The sequence below is a fragment of the Phocoena sinus genome, chromosome 10 (genome assembly GCF_008692025.1).
Source record: "Phocoena sinus isolate mPhoSin1 chromosome 10, mPhoSin1.pri, whole genome shotgun sequence".
Classification (NCBI taxonomy): domain Eukaryota; kingdom Metazoa; phylum Chordata; class Mammalia; order Artiodactyla; family Phocoenidae; genus Phocoena; species Phocoena sinus.
Genome location: NC_045772.1, coordinates 61,861,146 through 61,879,360, shown reverse-complemented (window position 1 = coordinate 61,879,360; position 18,215 = coordinate 61,861,146). Strand labels below are relative to the sequence as shown.

Below are 18,215 nucleotides of genomic sequence, written 5' to 3'. Positions count from 1 at the left end.
GGGACTGTGAGTCAGTGGTGACACCGGATCTTGAAGATATGGTTTTCTTCACGAGGCACTGCAGTTTAGAGCAGAGAAGGTCAGCATTTAGGCTAAACAGGGCTGGGGGTCTATCCAGGTGTAGGAGACTGAAGGGTAGGGGCCAGAGAAGGAGGGGTACAAGGAGTCCAAGCTGGAAAGAAAGTGTGAAGGAGGGTAGGGGGGTTAGAAAATGGAATGATTGGGTTCAGGACTGGACAAGCTGGTGTGGCTGAAGAACCCAACTGCTGAAAGTCAGAGAGTTATGAATGGTACCGTGGTGTGAGATCAGAGTTTGAAACTTCAGAGACGAACCAGTTTAGGGTCTAGAGAGGGGACAAGGGCAGAGACAAGAGAAAAAGGATGAACGTGAAAGTCACTGGAACTGAGGAGCTAAGGAATGATCAGGCTAAGATGCTGAGTGGGTCACGTGCCTGGAGATGAGGGTGCCGGGGTGAAGAGGATCACACAGGACCAGGTGCCAGAGTCCCTGGTGAGTGTGAGGGAGTGGCCAGGGGATTAGGAGGTGACTGTGGGGCCCGCAGGGACCAGCCACAGGGGAGGGGATGGACGTGGTATAGCATGAGGCTCCTGGGACATTTAAAAAAGTACAGTGAGTTTGTACAATCCATATATAAAGGTAAAATTTCAATCAGTATATAAAGGCTTTTTTTTTCAATAGATAGCATTCCTCTGAATGTATGTAGCCCAATGCATTGAATCACATCCCACTGATGGGCATTTATGTTGTTTCCTGTTTTTCTCTAGTATAAAATAATGGAGGTACAGACCACATGTATGTGTGCACTTTTGGAGAGAACATCTGTAGGATAAGTTCGTGGCAGTGAATGTACTTGATCAAGGACAAGTGTATTCATTTTATTTGTTTTGTTTATTGAGGTAAAGGCAAATGTCTTTAATTTTGATAGCTATTGCCAACTTGCCCTCTAAAGAAGATGCGACAATAGATGACCCCGCGCACAAAGGACAGAACTTTCTGTTACCCACACACTTTCCAACACTGTTAGCAAACTAGTCTTTGATAATCTGACAGGTGCAAATGGCTTTTTATTGCTATTCTGTGGCATTTCTTCAATTTGAATGAAGTTGAGTATTTTTTTTTTCATATTTACTATTTGATTTTGTTTCTTTCTTTTCTTTTTTAATAAGTTACCTAGTAGTTCAAACTGCCAAGGTTCAAATCCTGGCTTTTCTACGTACTAGCTGTGTGACCACGGGCCATTTACTTAAATTCGTTGTGTTTCAATTTCTTCTTAAAATGAGATAATAACATACACTATGCGAAGTGCTTAGAACAGAGCCAGGCACATGCTAAGTAAGTACTCTATAAGCATTGGCTGATAATATCCACGTCTGTTGCCCACTTTTCTGCTGCGTTGTCTTTTCCTTATGGATTTGTCTCTTCTGGAAAGCCTGTTGGCTGTCATATATGTGTTTTGTCATTTGACTTTATTTTTTAAAAATTTTTTTGCGGTACGCGGGCCTCTCACCGCTGTGGCCTCTCCCGTTGCGGAGCACAGGCTCTGGACACGCAGGCTCAGCGGCCATGGCTCACGGGCCCAGCCGCTCCGCGGCATGTGGGATCTTCCCGGACCGGGGCACGAACCCGTGTCCCCTGCATCAGCAGGTGGACTCTCAACCACTGCGCCACCAGGGAAGCCCCTTGACTTTATTTTTAAGATATTACATTCCATGAGAAGATATTACATGGCTTTTGTTATGACTGCAATCATTGGAATTCCAAGACAATGAAAACACATTATGCCTTAAATATTTGATACTTTAGGAATTTGAGGAGGTGTTTTGAGGGGTTGGACAATGAGTAATGGAGCCAGAAAGAATGTCTCCCCCACCTCTCCAGAGAGGACCAGCCACTTCCAGCTTTGAGGGCTGCAGGACCGTGGTATCTGGACAGGTTTAGTGACATCAAGCAGGGCTGCGGAACTTGGGCTGCTTGTTTGTTCACAGCTGGGTCCAGAGGTGCAAGGGAGGCCAGGAGGGCAGTGGGAGGACAAGTGATGTGCATGGCGGGTGTGTGTGTGTGTGTGTGTGTGTGTGTGTGTGTGTGTGTGTGTCTGTGTCTGTGTGACAGAACGCTACAGAGATGGAAGCGAGCCTCTGGATTACGGAAGGACAACTGCGAAAGGCTTTGGAAATGAATTCATCTCAAGATTATGCCCGGAATCTCCTCACAGGGTCTCTGTGAGGCCAGCAGAGGCATGGGCTGGTGGGAGACTGGGTTTAGATGAACCAATGGACGGGGCAGTCTTGTGGGGCAGGAATTTGATCCTCGGCCTCTTGGTGTTGACACTCCTCGTGAAGCCCTCCAGAGGGCGTTTCTGGGGGCAGCCTGGCACCCAGCGGGCTCATGGCGTTGGCCTAGGAATGGAGAGACAGGAAGAGACTGGTGAGGGCTGGAGCCACCAGGAGCGCTTGGGGGAGGGGATGGGGAGGCGATGGGCGGATCCTGGGTGGGTCTGGAATGGGGAAATGTGGCCGGAGGCGAGGCTGCATCCTGGGCCTGAAAAGCCCACAGACCGTTTCCCCTTTGTAGTGTCCTCCCAGTTCTCTCTCCCCACGAACCTGAGGATTTCATCTCTGGTGAAGAAGCTGTGGCCCAGGGTGGGGCAGCGACTTATTCAGGGTCACAAACATTGCCTTGCCAGAGTTCCCAGGCCAGGCTCTAGGGAAGCAATGGGGGTGGCAGGGAAGGGAGGGATTCCTGGCATGGGCAGGGCATAGCCTCCAGAGGGCAGATCCAGGTTGGGGGGGAGGCAGCTGTGGAACTTGGGTGGGTTTAGGGGGTGGAGGGCTAGGGGGCTGGGGTAGGAGGGAGTGGGGAAAAGAGGATGAGCGCTGAAAGGTAAGGACTTTGGAGTGTATGAGTGTGTGTGTGTGTGTGTGTGTGTGTGTGTGTGTGATGTATGTATGTGTGTATGTGTATGTGTTCATGTGAGTGATGTGGTGTGTGTGTGTGTAAGTGATATGGTGTGTATGTGTATGAATGTGTGGGAGTGTTTATGTATGCATATGTGTATGTGTGTATGTGTGTGATGTGGTGTGTGTATGTGTCTCTCTTTCTCTCTCCCTCTCTCTCTCACACACACACACCCTGCAGCAGACACACTGAAAGGTCTCCTTGGGCATCCCTCAGCCTCTGGCCTGAGCTGTCCCAACACCAATATGGAGGAGAGGGAGGGGAAGGGGCCTGGGTCTCCACTGTGATCACTGAGAAGGGGCTTCTGTGCGTTAGTCCACCTTGTCTAACTGAAATGGAAACCAGGAAGGGCATTCCATCCCCAGCCTCCTCCACTCAAGCCCCAAGGGCTTGGTCTGAAGTGACAACCTGGCCAGCTCACTGGGCGGGACTAGAGGTGGACTAAAGGTGACAACAGTCCTGTCGGCTGTCTTTTCCAAAGGCTCCTCAGGCTGCCCCTCTAGCAGAGCTAGCAGCACATTTGTCCCTGTCTTGGGCTGGGTTTGAAACTGCTGGGAATTGTTTGGTGGCTGCTTCAGGTGGGGGAGATGATGAGAGCTGGGGACGTTTAAACAGGAAAGTGGCAGGGGTGGGGAATGGGGAGGAGTGTCTGAGGGCAAATACAAGCACGTTGCACAGACATTCGTACAAAGGCGTGCAAGCGTGTATTCACAGACACACTTATCCCCCTGCCCCCCACCGGAACATAGAAGCCCACTTGTATAAGTACATTCACAGACATGCAGACACATATGTAAACACACATGCCTAGGGTGTGCACACAGCCAAGCCCAGGGCAGGTGCGTACACACAAAAGTGTACAGACATTCACACAAAGTGTCTCAAATACACACAGGTGTCCCCTTCCTCTCCAGGGACAAATAAACTAAGTGGACAGGAACGTGATCTGGGGCGGGGGGAAGTGCAGGCCCAGAGTAACCATCACCGGAAGATGTCTCTACTGGAGTGCGGAGGAGAGGGGCGAGAGTGGGGTCATGCCCCACTTGGCGTGGTCTCTGTATGCAAATGAGGCGTGGGGACACGTGGCCAGGGAAACCAGTCCACCCAGGCCCACCTTGCGGTCAGCTTACTCAGGAGCCGAGCTCTCTCAAGGAGGAGCTGGACTTGGGACGGAGGCTGTCAGGGAACGCCTTTCTGGCTCTCAGTAGCTTGGGGAGGGGACTGGGGGCTGACTCCTGGGCTAGAGCGTTTTGACCACCCCTTCCCCCAATCTTTTACCGCTTGATCTTTCTGCTCTTGTCTCAGGAATCTGGATCTTCTTCACTCCATCCCCAAGCCTCCTCCAGGGAGCCTTCCCTGACTGAGCCCGTTGTAGATCGACTGGGACCGCTGTCTTTCACCGCTCTCTGCGTCCGCCTGCATCAAGGGGTCTGAGCCTCTACGGCCCTCCTCCCCACTCTGGACAGTACAGGCTTGGACCGAAAGCCTGGGCCTCGGAGGGGTGGACGGCGCGATGGCGGAAGCGCGGCCCCGAGAATAGCTGGCGGGCAGAGAAAGGTGGCCGGCGGCCAGCCCCGCCCCTACCTGTGTAAGCCTATCCGCCCGCGCCTAGAGGATAAAAGCAGCCAAGTCGCCCGGAGGTCAGCGAATTCGGCCCCCTGTCCCCCGCCGCTCGGTCCAGCCCGGCCCAGCCAGCATGTCCATCCACTTCAGCTCCCAGGTCTTCAGCTCGCGCTCCTCCGCCTTCCCGGGGCGCGGCACCCAGGTGCGCCTGAACTCGGTGCGCCCCGGCGGCTTCGGCGGCAGCAGCAGCAGCCTCTACGGCCTTGGCGCCTCGCGGCCGCGCGTGGCCGCGCGCTCATCCTACGGGGGCCCAGTGGGCGCCGGCATCCGCGAGGTCACCATCAACCAGAGCCTGCTGACCCCGCTGCAGGTGAACATCGACCCCTCCATCCAGCAGGTGCGCCAGGAGGAGCGCGAGCAGATCAAGACTCTGAACAACAAGTTCGTCTCCTTCATCGACAAGGTGAGCGACCCGCGCTGCCCCAAGCCAGGATTCAGGCCCCAGCAGCCGCCCCGCAGCGCACGTGGGCCAGGGGCTGGGAGGGCTGCTGCCTGCTCTCTTTCCGCCGATATCTGGGACTGTACCCTCTCCGTGAACCCTGTAGCTATTTTTGTCCCCCTCGGCCTCCAAGCCCTCTCTCGCAGCAAGCTACCCAAATCTCCCTGCTTTTCCTCTGGGAATGTGTGCGTGGGTCTGTCCGGTTGCCCTGGTGAGCTGTGCCTGTGAGTCACTGGGGTTTTTGGGCAGCTTTTGTCATCCGAGTCAGGTTGGGAGCTCCAGACGCCAAGGCCAGGACTTCTTTCTCTGGGCCCCCTTCTCTGAGAGGGGCCTGTGTGGAGTCAGAGATGGGGCAGGGTGAGATTCTCCCCTCCTGCCCCACTTATTATCTAGCAGATGCTGGAAATAAAGGGCTGGAGGGAGGCAGGCTCCTGGTCCCATCGGCCCCACTTACCTGGTCCTCCATCCTCCTTTGGATGGTAGGAGGTGAGGTTATACTTGCCCTTGGAGAGAGCTCGTCTGGGGGCACTGAGGGTCACAGGGAAGGGCCATTTAAGAGGTATTTTTCCTCTTATGTCCCAAAGGGGTGGGGCATAGAGATGGGGAGAGCGCACTTGTGGGGCTGGACCCAAGAACTAAGGGCTAGGCCCCTGGGCCCCTCTGGCCAGGGCCTCCTCCCTGGGCGTAGAGCAGGCTTTCTCTTTCCTGTCTTTGTGTACCTCTCTGCTTCCCTGGTCCCCCATGTCCTCCTCTCCTTCACCCTTCAGACTGTACACATCCTTCAAGCTCTGGGGCAGCCTCCGCAGGAAGCCCCAGGCCCAGGTTCCCCCCCGCTGATGCTTGGCTGCAGACCCCAGATCCTGCTGCCTGAGTTGCTGGTTTTGAGGAGGCCTGCTTCCCACACCAGTCATTTTGGTGCTCCTTAGGGACTCATTTTACATTGGCTTGATTGTAGCATCCTGTCCTGAGGCCTTGTGGGAGAAAGAGGGAAGGGGAGAGAGGATACTGAGAGAGGAAGGGATGAGGTCCCAGCCTGAAGGGAGGGGGCCCGAGTCGGGCTCAGGACACAGACAGGAAGTGGGCAGCCCTTCAGACAGGGAGGTGGAGGCCATCGCCTGTGACGCGAGGGGAAGCAGAGGAGGGAGGAGACTCTAGAGCACAGCACTGGCACATCAGTGACCTGAGCCCTGGACACACTCTGAGACAGTTGAGACAGAGAGTCCTGGAGGAGAGGCTTTGTTCAGGGTGCGCTTCCCGGAGGAGAGAGCCAAGGGCTAGGGGCCCAGGTTGAGGGAAGAGCCAGTGCGAGCGTGGATTCTGCTGGATGGCTGGAGACCCTCTCAACCGCACTGTGGGTGGCACGGTCTGCCTCTCCTGAGTTTCCTCCTCCCGCCCCTTCTAGGTGCGGTTTCTGGAGCAGCAGAACAAAGTGCTGGAGACCAAGTGGGCCCTGCTGCAGGAGCAGAAGTCGACCAAGAGCAGCTGCCTCCTGGGCATCCTTGAGGCCCAGACTGCTGGCCTGCGGAAGCAGCTTGAGGCCCTGCAACTGGACGGGGGCCGCCTGGAGGTGGAGCTTCGGAACACGCAGGACGTCGTGGAAGACTTCAAGAACAAGTACTGCCCCGCAGTACGACCTGCCGGGATCCATGCCCTGGGCCCATGTGCCCCTCTCGGCTCACCCTCTGCAAATCCTCTCTGGTTCAGGGGTCAGGGGGTACAGCTGCTCAGTACAACAACTCCCGGAAGGGAAGATCTTGATTAACACGTTCCCTGCTTCCCCTCTCTCCTCTTTGTCTCTGGGGGCCGTTTCCAAGTCGCTCTGGTCCTGTCTTCTGACTTACTCCCAGTGAAATATCTCAGCCCAGCCCTGATCTGCACTGCTCCCTTCAGAAGCCTCACCAAGGCCCAGGAAAGGGCAGGGCAAGAGATGATGTGCTTCAGAACTGGCGTGGCCCTCAGATTATTCTAGAACAACTCTGTTTTGTTCCCATGAGGAATTAGAGTCCAAAAAGTTTCAGGGGCTTGATCAAAATCGCATAGTAGGTCACTGGGAGAGCTGGGGCTTGTTTTTGGGCCCCTGACTCCCATGAGGAGACCTGGAACCAAGCTGGGAAGGAAAGAAGCAGAGAGCATGATCATTGTGAGCGATGGAAGGGGTTGCGGAGGCTGGGGGTGGGTGCGGCCAGGGCAGGAACCAGAAAGGAGGCTGTGAGGAGGGGCAGGGAGTGGGAGGCTGGAGGCCAGGAAGGCTGGGTCTTGAGGACAGGCCTTTGAGGTGCCTGCTGAACTCTCTGTTCACATTGAATAGAAACCAAAGCCAGAGGCTGGGCCGGGGGGTAATGAGTGAGTTCTGTGCTCTGCCTGGGGGCGGGTGTATGACTAAGCCGGAGCAGGGACACTGCCTTTGACTGGACGTAGAACAAACAGAGGCCTCTGCAGGGAGTGTCTCTCCATTCCCATCCCCCATCCCCACCCCCCGACTTCCCTAGGGCAACAGTCAACAGGATTAATCCCACAGCAGGTGGAAGGCAGGTGGAAGCAGACCGGTGCAGGACAGGGAAGGCCTGGGACAACCCGCGAGCCCCTGCTGTCAGGTGTGCATGTGTGCACACATACTCCCCCAACCCAGAACCCACAGGGCACTTTCCTGGGGAGCCAGGCTGAGCTCCAGGCTGGGACTGAAGGAGGAACTGGAAGGGGTCCTGAGTACAGCTGCCCAGGGATCTCCTATCTGCACATCCTCTGGGCCCAGTGGCACAGCAGGGGTGGAGAGACGGCCTCGCAGATATTTTCCTAACTATTCTAGAGGCCCTGGGGGAGTGGGACTTCGGGGATCTGGGCTCCTGGAGGGCCTCTGCCTGCCTGAGTGTCCTGCTCCCCACTAAAGTTGCCCCACATTGTTCCTGCTGTTCTCCAGAAGCTCGTGGACACTGCTGGCTTTCTGTTTCTGACACCTATTTTTTTTTGCGGTACGAGGGCCTCTCACTGTTGTGGCCTCTCCCGTAGCGGAGCACAGGCTCTGGACGCGCAGGCTCAGCGGCCATGGCTCACGGGCCCAGCCGCTCCGCGGCACATGGGATCTTCCCGGCCATGGCTCACGGGCCCAGCCGCTCCGCGGCACATGGGATCTTCCCGGACCGGGGCACGAACCCACGTCCCCTGCATCGGCAGGCGGACTCTCAACCACTGCGCCACCAGGGAAGCCCTCTGACACCTATTTTGAATCCTCAAGTAAATACTGGGTCAGGCCCACCTGCCCTCTTGCTCTGTGCCCTGCTTTGCCGGCGTCCTCCTACGGGCAGGAGGCTGGCTCCTTGGGAGAAAGAGGGATGGAGGGGAGTGCTCTGGGAGTAGCGATTGGGGCTTGTCACCTAGTTGGGGGCTGGTTCTTCCTCCTTCCTGAGTCCACAAGGTTCCTCCTCTTCGGGCCCCTTCTTCACCCTCAGCGGGTGGGATTAAGCAGGTTAAGGTGTGAGTTCAGGTGTCAGATGGCCAGGCTTCAAGTCCGGGCTTTGCCACTTAGCAGCTTGGTGACTGGACAGAGTACTCAGCCTCTCTGTGCCTCTGTTCCTTTCCCTGAGAATCATAGCACCATTGTTACAGGATTGTTGTGGGGATTAACTGAGAGAATGCATGGGAAGCACATAACAGGGCAGGCCCCGTACAGAGTGGTCCAGAAGCATGGCTGCTATTCGTCTTCTCACTCCCAGTATATGCAGCCTTTGTCCTTTGATCCACGTATGTTCCCTGCTCCCTCACCCCCATGCCTGCCAAGACTCAAAGCCCTAGGAACAGCCGTATGGAAAAGTCAGGGACATTTTGTTTCGTAGCTGACACCTGTTTTTTCAGGTGTGTCATTAAGGAGGGGTAAAGGTGATGCACGGCAGACTTTCACACCTGGATATGGGGGGATGGAGGCAGAGCTGCACCAACACCATGCTCCCCTCCTTTACTGCAGGTATGAAGACGAAATTAACCGTCACGCGGCTGCTGAGAATGAGTTTGTAGCGCTGAAGAAGGTGAGGGGGTCAGACAGGTAGGGTGGGTGGCATCGTAGGAAGCACAGGGGACAGGGGCCCACATGCCTCTCACCTGAGCAGCCAGTAAGGACCTTTGGTCAGGGTCTGGCTGGGTCTATAAGAAGGGAGCGATGGGCTTGGAGAAGGTGAGATATGGAAGCCAGCCATTTATAAGCCTGCTTCGTGTACGTATGTGCACACATGTGTCTGTGTGTGTGTATTTGTGTGTAGGTGTGTCTGGCGAGTCACTACACTTGTTTCTGGGCTTTTGGAGGGGTTAGAATTATGACTACAGGATGGAGGTTAGAAGGGACGAGTTCAACCCCAAATAAGGAAGTGCTCTATCAATCAGAACATTTAATTACAGATGAGGATGGCACATGGCATGCCTGAAATATTTGCTGAATGAATGGGATGGGGTGCCTTGAGGCAAAGTGAGTTCCCTGTCCCTGGAGGTGTGCAAGTAAGGTCAGAAGGCCTTAGGAATATCTTAGAGGGGATTGACTTAATCTGATTCAGGCCCATCCACAGAAATGTAACCTGCCCTGGAGTGCTGGGCCCTTGGAGATTCAGGGATGAGTGGAAGTGAGCCCTTTCCACAGGAGCTTAACCACAGCAAAGGATGGCTCTCAGGGGACCAGACTTGCGGTGTTATCTGTTGCCTACCTGCCTTATATCACCCATGCTGCAGGCTACATATTTAGGCTAGAGATTTGCCATCTCTGGGAGCAGTGTCCTGGAGTCTGAATGATTTCATGCTCTCCCATTTGACTGATGAGAAGCTGAGGCTCATAAAGTTGAGGTGATTTGTTCAAGGTCACACAGCTAGTAGATGGCAGAGCCGGGGGTGTGTCTAAGCCACTACAGCCTTTAGGAACTGGTAAAGCACTAGGTTTGGGGCTCCAGGCTGTTGTGGGCTACCAGCGCTGAGTAGGCACCTCCAGTCCTGGGGGTGCGTGGAGACGATGTTCTCCTCGAGCCTGGACGGGTCCAGTGGAGGGAACTTCCCACCGTGGGCGTGTCAGGCAGCCTGGAGGAGCTGTATGTTTCCTGATAGGGCAGCGGTGATTGGTTCTGGGGGTTGGACAGTACTGGCTTGCTCCCACGCCTGCTAAGTGTTTCGTGAACTGAGGACATGGTGTCCCTCTACCCCTTCTCACCACCACCCCTCCCAGGACGTGGATGTTGCCTACATGAACAAGGTGGAGTTGGAGGCTAAGGTGGACACCCTGAATGATGAGATCAACTTCCTCAGGACCCTCTATGAGGAGGTGAGGACCTCAGGGGTGGGAGATATGCCACAACCTGCATGTCCTAGCCAGGGGGCTATCTGGTCCACCCCCTGCCTCTGGGTCAGCCGGGGTGTGTGTTGGGTGCATTCAGGGGAGTTGACCCCTGAATAAAGACCCCTGCTCTTTATTCTTTCTGGATTCAGGAATCCATGGTGGGCGAGGAGCTCAGTAGGAGCTGGGGCAGCACACCAGGGTGGGGTCAGTCAAAACTGGCCTTCCAGAGATGTGGGATTGTCATTTGTCAGGAAGGGGGATTGGGAGGGGCTGGAAGAAACCCGGAGGATGTTGAGGGATCCGGGCTGTGACAGGGTTCACAGGTGGACTGGGTGGGCTGGCAGGGGAGCCTGAGTCAGGAGAGACTGGAGTGCCTGAGGGTTTACACCCACCACTCACCCACCCTCTCTGCCTGCCCCTCCCATCTCCCCACCTGCTCAGCTTGCCCTGCCCTGGGCTTCTGGTTCCTTTCCCTCAAGGGGATTTAAAAACCTCTTCATCCCATCTGTGTGAGTCTCTGGCCTTAGGCAGAAGGTAGGGTGGTTGATCATCTGGCTAGTCTGGGACATAGGAAAACGTGAGGCAAATTACAGACCAGTTCTCATTTCCCTTCAGTCTGGTCTTTACCTGAACATCCAGCCTCCATTAGCGTCTCCGAGAGAATTTCCACGTATGTTAATTTCAGGGGCTGGATCCCTCAGGCTGACTTTCGGTACTTCTGGCCTCAGTGTGGGCCTTCATATGTCTATCACATGTTATATATGTGTGTGTGTGTATGTATATACATGTATATATAATTATTTTCCTCTCATTATGAAATACATACTCATTGCAGAAAATCTAGAAAATTAAGTAAAGCATAAAATTGAAAACAAGTTTCCTACATCTACTCTTACCATCTTGATACCTACCTTTTCAGACTTCTTCTCTGCATATACACACATAGAGATATAGAAATACATATATTTAATAAAATAGAATCATACCTTTTTTCAGGTAACAGTACACCACAGATATAGTTCCCTGTCCGTAAATATGGCTGTATCATCGGCGTTAAAGGCTACAGACTGTGCATACTACATGACTTATTTTACCCACCCCCTAGAGATTCCCTTCACAACAGAGCTCAACTCCTCGCAGCCGGGAGCCACCACAGTTCACCACACTCTGTCACTTGTTTGTCCGCTGTGATCCTGCCAGACTCTTGATTTCAGAAGGTGCTAATGGGCTTTTCCGGGAGCCAGGGCTGGTGGAGCTGTTTAGTGGGTGCTGGGTCTGTGCCCCCCGGCTACCTGGTGGCTCACTCCCACTCTGGCCTCTTCTCCCTTTTTCTTTCCCTAGTGTGCGGGGAATCCCAGGATGGGCATGGGGACAGGGATGGGTCATGCCCCAAGTCCTGATGTTCTGTCTGGTCCCTGCAGGAGTTGAAAGAGCTGCAGTCCAAGGTCTCAGACACGTCTGTGGTCCTGTCCATGGACAACAGCCGCTCCCTGAACCTGGACGGCATCATCGCCGAGGTCAAGGCCCAGTATGAGGAGATCGCCAACCGCAGCCGGGCTGAGGCCGAGGCCTGCTACCAGACCAAGGTGTGTGGCCGCTGGAGGCATATTTTCTCTTCCTGGCAGAGTCCTCCGTGGCGGCTTCCCTTACTCCTCACCCTGTCTCAAGCCTTTGGGGCCTGGGTCCCACTGTGCTGACAGGCACCAGGGATTAAATCTGTGGTGGTCTCCAGTGTCCTGGGAATGAGAGGAGGAGAAGGCTAGGTCCTTGCCCAGGGCAAGATTCCAGCCTGATGTGGGGGGAGAGAGCAGAGGAAATGGACATGGATTAATAATTATTATAGCTAAAATCTGGCAAGTAAGCACAATGCCAGGCAAAGTTTCAAATGTTTTACCTGTATTGACTCATATAACCCACAGAACAGCCCTGTTAGGTAGGCACTAGTGTTATCCCCCTTTTACAGATGAAGAAACTGAGGCATGGAGAGGTTAAGCGATTTGTCCAGCTCTGCACAGCTGGCAGACAGGAGAACAGGGACCAGATCCTGGGTCCAGGGGCTCCAGAGCAGGTTTAATCGTTATATGCACTGGGTGTGGGCAGGGCAGCTGACAGCGCAGTGCTGAGGGCATGGGTGGGGAGGGGGTGTGCTGGGGCAAACCAGTGATCTGGGGGAGGGAGCCTGAGGGTTCAAAAGCAGCATAGAGCAATGTCTCTTCAGAGACAGGGAGTCATCCATGGTGTATGCGAGGACACATGTATGCCAATAAGGACTTACTGTGTGACACTAGGCCAGTGCCTTCTGTTCTCTGGGACTCATTCACCTCATCTGTAAAATGGGTGGTGCTGACAAAGGGGTTAATAGGTGAGGATCTCAGACTTCCAGTGATTCTCCAGTGTTAGGACATAATGGGAATGGGCAGAGCCCCGAGATCAGTGGAATGGGCCTGGTGAGCCATTCTTGTCACCCCCCCGCCCCCTCCGCCCCGTCCTGGCTGGGAGGAAACTGAACCCCTCCCCCACCGCACTGTCCGGGAGTCTGGCCTCCTGGTATCGGGCGAAGTTTGCTGGGAGTCAGACTGTCCCTCCCTGGGAAGACAAGCTGGGAGGGCTTGTCACTCAGAACCTGGGGCCTTCCTTGGGTCGGGAGAAGACAAGTCACCTGTAATCACGGTCCACCCTTGCCATACTCTTCTGTGTGGTCCCTCCAGTTTGACACCCTCCAGGCCCAGGCTGGGAAGCACGGGGACGACCTCCGGCATACCCGGAATGAGATCGCGGAGCTGAACCGGGCCGTCCAGAGGCTGCAGGCTGAGATCGACAGCAACAAGAACCAGGTGGGCGCGAGCCCTCCTCCTTGGGGCATGTGAAGGGCAGCCAGCTGGGACCCTGCCCAGGACGAGCAGCAGGAGGCTGGGGGCGAGGGGGTCGCCCCTGCTGCTCTGGGGACCAGGCTGGTGCGGCTCAAGTCTCTCGGGCCCACCTGCGAGCTCGCTAGGACGAAATGTTCTTGGCCAGGTCCTGCTCGACCGAAGGGAGAACAGGATACCTAGCTGGGCATGGAGCTTGTGGAAGGAGCCTCGAGCTGGCTGGCTAGACTAGAACCACCATTCGTTACCACACTGGGACTGAGCCCTCTCCTTGCACCTAGCTCTGGGTGCGATGCGGGCCTGGGGGCAGGGGGCAGGGGGTGGCGGGCCGGAGGTCAGCAGAGTCCCTCACTCTGGCTCCCAAGGCCCCGCCCCACCTGCTGACCTCACTCCTCACCACTGCCTCTCTGGCTGTGCTCTTGCTGCGTCCTGGAGCTTATATTCGCCAGGCACCTTCGTGCTTCAGGGCCCTTGCACTTGATGTTCCCTCTACCCGGAATGTGGTTCTCCCAGCTCTGCACATGGCCGCCCCTTTCTCGCCCCTGGGGTTTAGGACAAAAGACCTCTTCTCAGAGATGGCTTCCTCACACCCAGCCACTCTCTCAGCAGTCTGTGTGAGGTTCCTGAAACACCTATCACTCTCTGAAATTTTCTGTCTTATTAATTTAGTATTGACTTATTAGGTAAGTCTTAATTATTTAAGTATAAATAAGTATTGTCCCCTACTTCCACTGGGATATTAAAAGTGCCTTAAGAGCAGGGGCCTCCGTCTGTCTGGTTCACTGTTCCTCCCTTCCCAGCACCTGACACATAGTCAGGGCACAGGTCTCAGACGACAGACTGATGGGAGGAGGTGCTGTGAAGCTGGGGTGGGGGGTATTGATGAGGAAGGGTCCCCCAAGCCCTGACCAAGGCATGGGGGTGCTCGAGGCAGCTCAGCCTGGGCAGGTGTCTGCAGTGGGGAGGGAGGGAAGCTGATGGGTGGTGGCTACTTTCCAGATGAGCCGGGGGATGGGATGTGGGGGTGATCTACCCAGAAATGTCCTCCCCTTGGAGCCCTGCAGGCCTTTTTACATGAGGGTGAGGGTGGAAGCTGCCTCCCGGTACAGATTCAGGGCTGTGAGTCACCGGTGCGGCAAGCCAGCGTCCAGCCCTGGAGGGGAGGCACAGAATAATGAATGGCGGTTTCCCAAACGCCGCAGCTTCTGCCACATCCGGTTCTCCTCTTACCCAACAGGGCAGAGCCAGACCCCGGAGCTGGGGTGTCTATCACCGTCGGGGGGCTCAGAGGCAGTGGCACGGCCTTGCCAAGGGGGCACCAGTGTGACAGGGAGGGGCACTGACCAGTGGATGGGGGCGGAGCGCATCAGCCAGCCTCCTGGGCAGGACTGGGGGTGTTGTGCAGAGAGGAAGAGTGCGTGCTCGGAGGGGAGAGGGTCTGAGGGCAGAGCGCGGTTGTGAGAGGGAAGGAGGACCACTGCGCGAGGGGATGCGGATGGTGGCTCTCGGAGCTGAACGAGAAGCCGCTCAGGACTAAATAGGCCCGGCTAGTGAGGGACGGGCCACGAGAGAGGGAACACTAAGGCCAGGCAGGAAGTGGCAGCTGATGTTCACGCCCGTTCTGAATCACGCCACCCCTGCCCAAACCTGGGGCCTGTTAACTCGGAGTCTAGGGGTGCCAAGCAGCGTCTCTGTACTCCAAGTCTCCCTGTTCTGGGCCTGTTCCAAACTGGTTCCTATTTTGAAGGTGTTTTTTTTTTTTTTTTTTTTTTTTTTTTTTTTTATGCGTTACGCGGGCCTCTCACTGTTGTGGCCTCTCCCGTTGCGGAGGACAGGCTCCGGACGCGCAGGCTCAGCGGCCATGGCTCACGGGCCCAGCCGCTCCGCGGCATGTGGGATCCTCCCAGACCGGGGCACGAACCCGCGTCCCCTGCATCGGCAGGCGGACTCTCAACCACTGCGCCACCAGGGAAGCCCTGAAGGTGTTTTTGGTTCTGGTCAGCTGCCTGAAATTTGAGGACTAAACTAGAATCCCATAGCCTTGGAACTCCTCTAGCTAGGGGTCAGGTGTGTGGGCATTTGTAAATCATAATAGCATTTACTCATAATAGTGATCATAATAGCATTTATTAAATGCTTACTGTATACCAGACACTGTGCCAAAGGCTTTTGTATGATTTCGTTACTTGCAATATCTCTCTATACATACTGTGATGACTGCTAGTTTAGGAAAGGGGAGACTTTTGGCTTAGAAGGGTTGATTCATCCAAGATCACATGGCTTGTAAGTGGCAGAGCCAGAAGTGGAAGGTACGCATTGGGTATCAAAACCCATGTTTGAAACCCCTGGGATTCCCTGGTGCTTGGGCGAGGAGGCTGGTGCCAGTGAAGCCACCGTAAGCAAGGTGCCCAGATGCTCACTGCAGCATGGGGAAGCAGGAAGGCAGTGGCTGGTGAGGCCCGCCCCCCCAGCTCAAAGCCCCACTACTCCCCACAGCGTGCCAAGTTGGAGGCTGCCATTGCCGAGGCCGAGGAGCGTGGGGAGCTGGCTGTCAAGGATTCACGGGCCAAGCTGGTGGACCTGGAGGAGGCCCTGCAGAAGGCCAAGCAGGACATGGCCCGGCAGCTCCGGGAGTACCAGGAGCTCATGAGCACCAAACTGGCCCTGGACATCGAGATCGCCACCTACCGCAAGCTGCTGGAGGGCGAGGAGAGCAGGTGAAGACAAAGAATCTGGACAGGGGATCCTTTGGGGCTCAGTGAGGCCGGGGGCTTGACATTCATCCATTTGCAAGCATTTCCTGTGTACCCTCTTCTGCAGGGTACTGGGTGTGGGAAGTGCAGGGAGGGTACAGATGATGCTTGCTTCTTTGCCCTTGATGAGATGACTTTCGAGAGGGAAAGACCAGATGGTATAAGCTCAGGGAGAAATTTGAAGTAATAACAGTGCTTTCGTGTGTGTGTGTGTATGTGTGTGTGTGTGTGTGTGTGTGTGTGTGTGTGTGTGTGTGTGTCTATTAGCAAGCTTATCTTACTTGATCCTCAGAACACATCAGGTAAGCAAGACAGGTATTATTGACTCCTTAGTGTACAGAGGGGAAATTGTGGTTAGTTTTATTAATTGAGGGGACAGGGCCAGTGTGCGGTCAAGCTCTGTTGATTCCTGGTCCAGGCAACTTCCATGGCGACAGGCTGCTTCTCACCACATAACTGAGGGCTAAGTCACGTGGTATTGACTGAGCGTGGTGAGGAGGTAAATTTCCCCTCTCTCCAGAAGTATTTGCAGCCTGAGATGGAGCTGAGTTGGGTTAGTCTCTCAGGGAATTCTTCACAAAAAACTCCACATCTATGTCCATGAAGTTGGGTCTTCATTAGTACCTTGATGGCTTGATTGACTCATTCAGTCAACAGACAAGTGGCCTGGAATCTTTCTAGTGTCCCCATCTCTTGCCCTTGATCTTTGCCCTGCCCCCTTCCAGGATTTGGGGCTGCGGCTGGGCTTCCCTCACTCCCTCCACTCAATTGAAGCCTCTCCTCCTCCCTGCAGAGTAAACTCATTCCCAAGGCCAAGGGCTTGGTGACAGTGGGACTGTGAGTCACAAAGCAAGCACCAGCTGTCTCAGATAGATTTTTAATTTCCAGCGTAAGACCTGTTTCAGCCTCACAGCCTGCTTAGAACAACCCCCTCTCCTCCTTCCCCCCTCAGTCCCGGCTGGAGCTGAATTCACTCAGTCAACGATTCACTAATTATTTCAACACATATTAAATAATTACCGTGTGCCAGACCTCATGCTAAGGACTGGAGATGCAGGAATCAATACAGCCTTCTTTGAGGATTTTATGATCTGGTTAAGAGAGGCAGCCATCTACATAAACAACGAGAACAGCTACCATTTACAGACTCCTGTGTGCCCAGGGCTTTAGGTAACTTATGTTATTTAGCCCTCACAAACAACACTGTGAGGTTGGTACTGAGTTAGTCCCCATCGTAGGTGAGGAAATGGAGACTCTGAGACATTCCCAAGGTCATGTAGCCAGTAGGCAGGAGGGCCAAAGTGAAAAGGCTGAAAGAAGGCTGAATGTGTGGGGACAGAGGAAGGAACCTCAGTTCTGCTCGGGGCCTGGACGGAGGGGTGCGGGAGTGCTTCCTCCAGTGCTGAGGAGAGAGCAGCCCTCACAGGTATCTCCTCTGCCCCAGGATGACCGGAGCTGGAGTGGGAGCCGTGAACATCTGTAAGTCCTTGGCTACGGGCCCATCACCTATGCCGTCCAGACTAGGCTGGGTCTATTGATGGCACATCAACCTGAAGGCCTGGCCTTCTGGAGGCTGGGAGTCTCCTACCCTTCAATAGCTTTCAGCAGAGGCCTGCAGCTCCCATCCAGAGAGGCTCAACAGCCCAGGAAAGCCATGCACGAGGACAGGGTGGGTGGGGCCAGTGTGGAGCAGCCCTCACCTCTGTCTGAGGCTCCTTCTGGGTTGGCCCCTGGCTGTTGGTGGGAAGGGAGGTGGGTGGGAGGAGGGAGACGGGGAGCTATGGCAGGAGGGCAGGGGCCTCGGGTAGTGGGCCTCACGCCGATGGAGACCTCCTCCCTTCTCTCTCAGCTGTGGTCGGTTCCATGGGCGGTGCTGGCAGCCGGCTGACCGTCGGGGGAACCATGGGCAGCGATGCCCTGAGATTCTCCAGTGGTGGAGGGCCTGGGGCCCCCAAAGCCTATTCCATTAGGACCACATCTGCCCCCGGCAGGCAAACCCGCAACTGAGCCCCTGGTGTGGGGAGACACATACCCTCTCCTCCCATCGTCACAAGAGGACCTCCATCCCTGGTCCCATCCCTGGTCCCAAGACTGCAAGGCAGTCTGAAAAATGATGTCAGAATAGCTTCCAATAAAGCAGCTGCTTTCTGAGGCTTGGGTGAGCCCATGCCCAGCACCTGGTATCCTGGCTTCATTAGGCTGGGTGGGGAAGGCGGTGGGGAGGGGAGGGCTTGAGAGACCACAGGGTCTG

The 18,215-nt window shown here is 55.2% G+C and overlaps 1 protein-coding gene across 4 annotated transcripts; it reads left to right on the top strand.

The window, feature by feature from the left end:
• Positions 1–1,914: 1,914 nt before the first annotated feature.
• Positions 1,915–18,140, top strand: LOC116760210 (keratin, type II cytoskeletal 7). 4 transcript variants are annotated; one of them, XM_032644721.1, is made up of 10 exons: positions 1,915–2,019; positions 4,283–5,003; positions 6,442–6,653; positions 8,998–9,058; positions 10,234–10,329; positions 11,766–11,930; positions 13,053–13,178; positions 15,708–15,928; positions 17,409–17,443; positions 17,814–18,140. In XM_032644721.1, exons 2-10 carry the CDS (start codon positions 4,674–4,676, stop codon positions 17,969–17,971), a joined length of 1,404 nt encoding a protein of 467 aa, XP_032500612.1. In that variant the 5' UTR covers positions 1,915–2,019; positions 4,283–4,673; the 3' UTR covers positions 17,972–18,140. The 4 variants fall into 4 exon arrangements, with proteins under 4 accessions (XP_032500612.1, XP_032500611.1, XP_032500610.1 ...); XM_032644720.1 differs by lacking the exon at positions 1,915–2,019 and adding an exon at positions 2,242–2,446; XM_032644719.1 differs by lacking the exon at positions 1,915–2,019 and adding an exon at positions 7,529–7,633 and having other exon boundaries at positions 4,548–5,003.
• Positions 18,141–18,215: the final 75 nt, after the last annotated feature.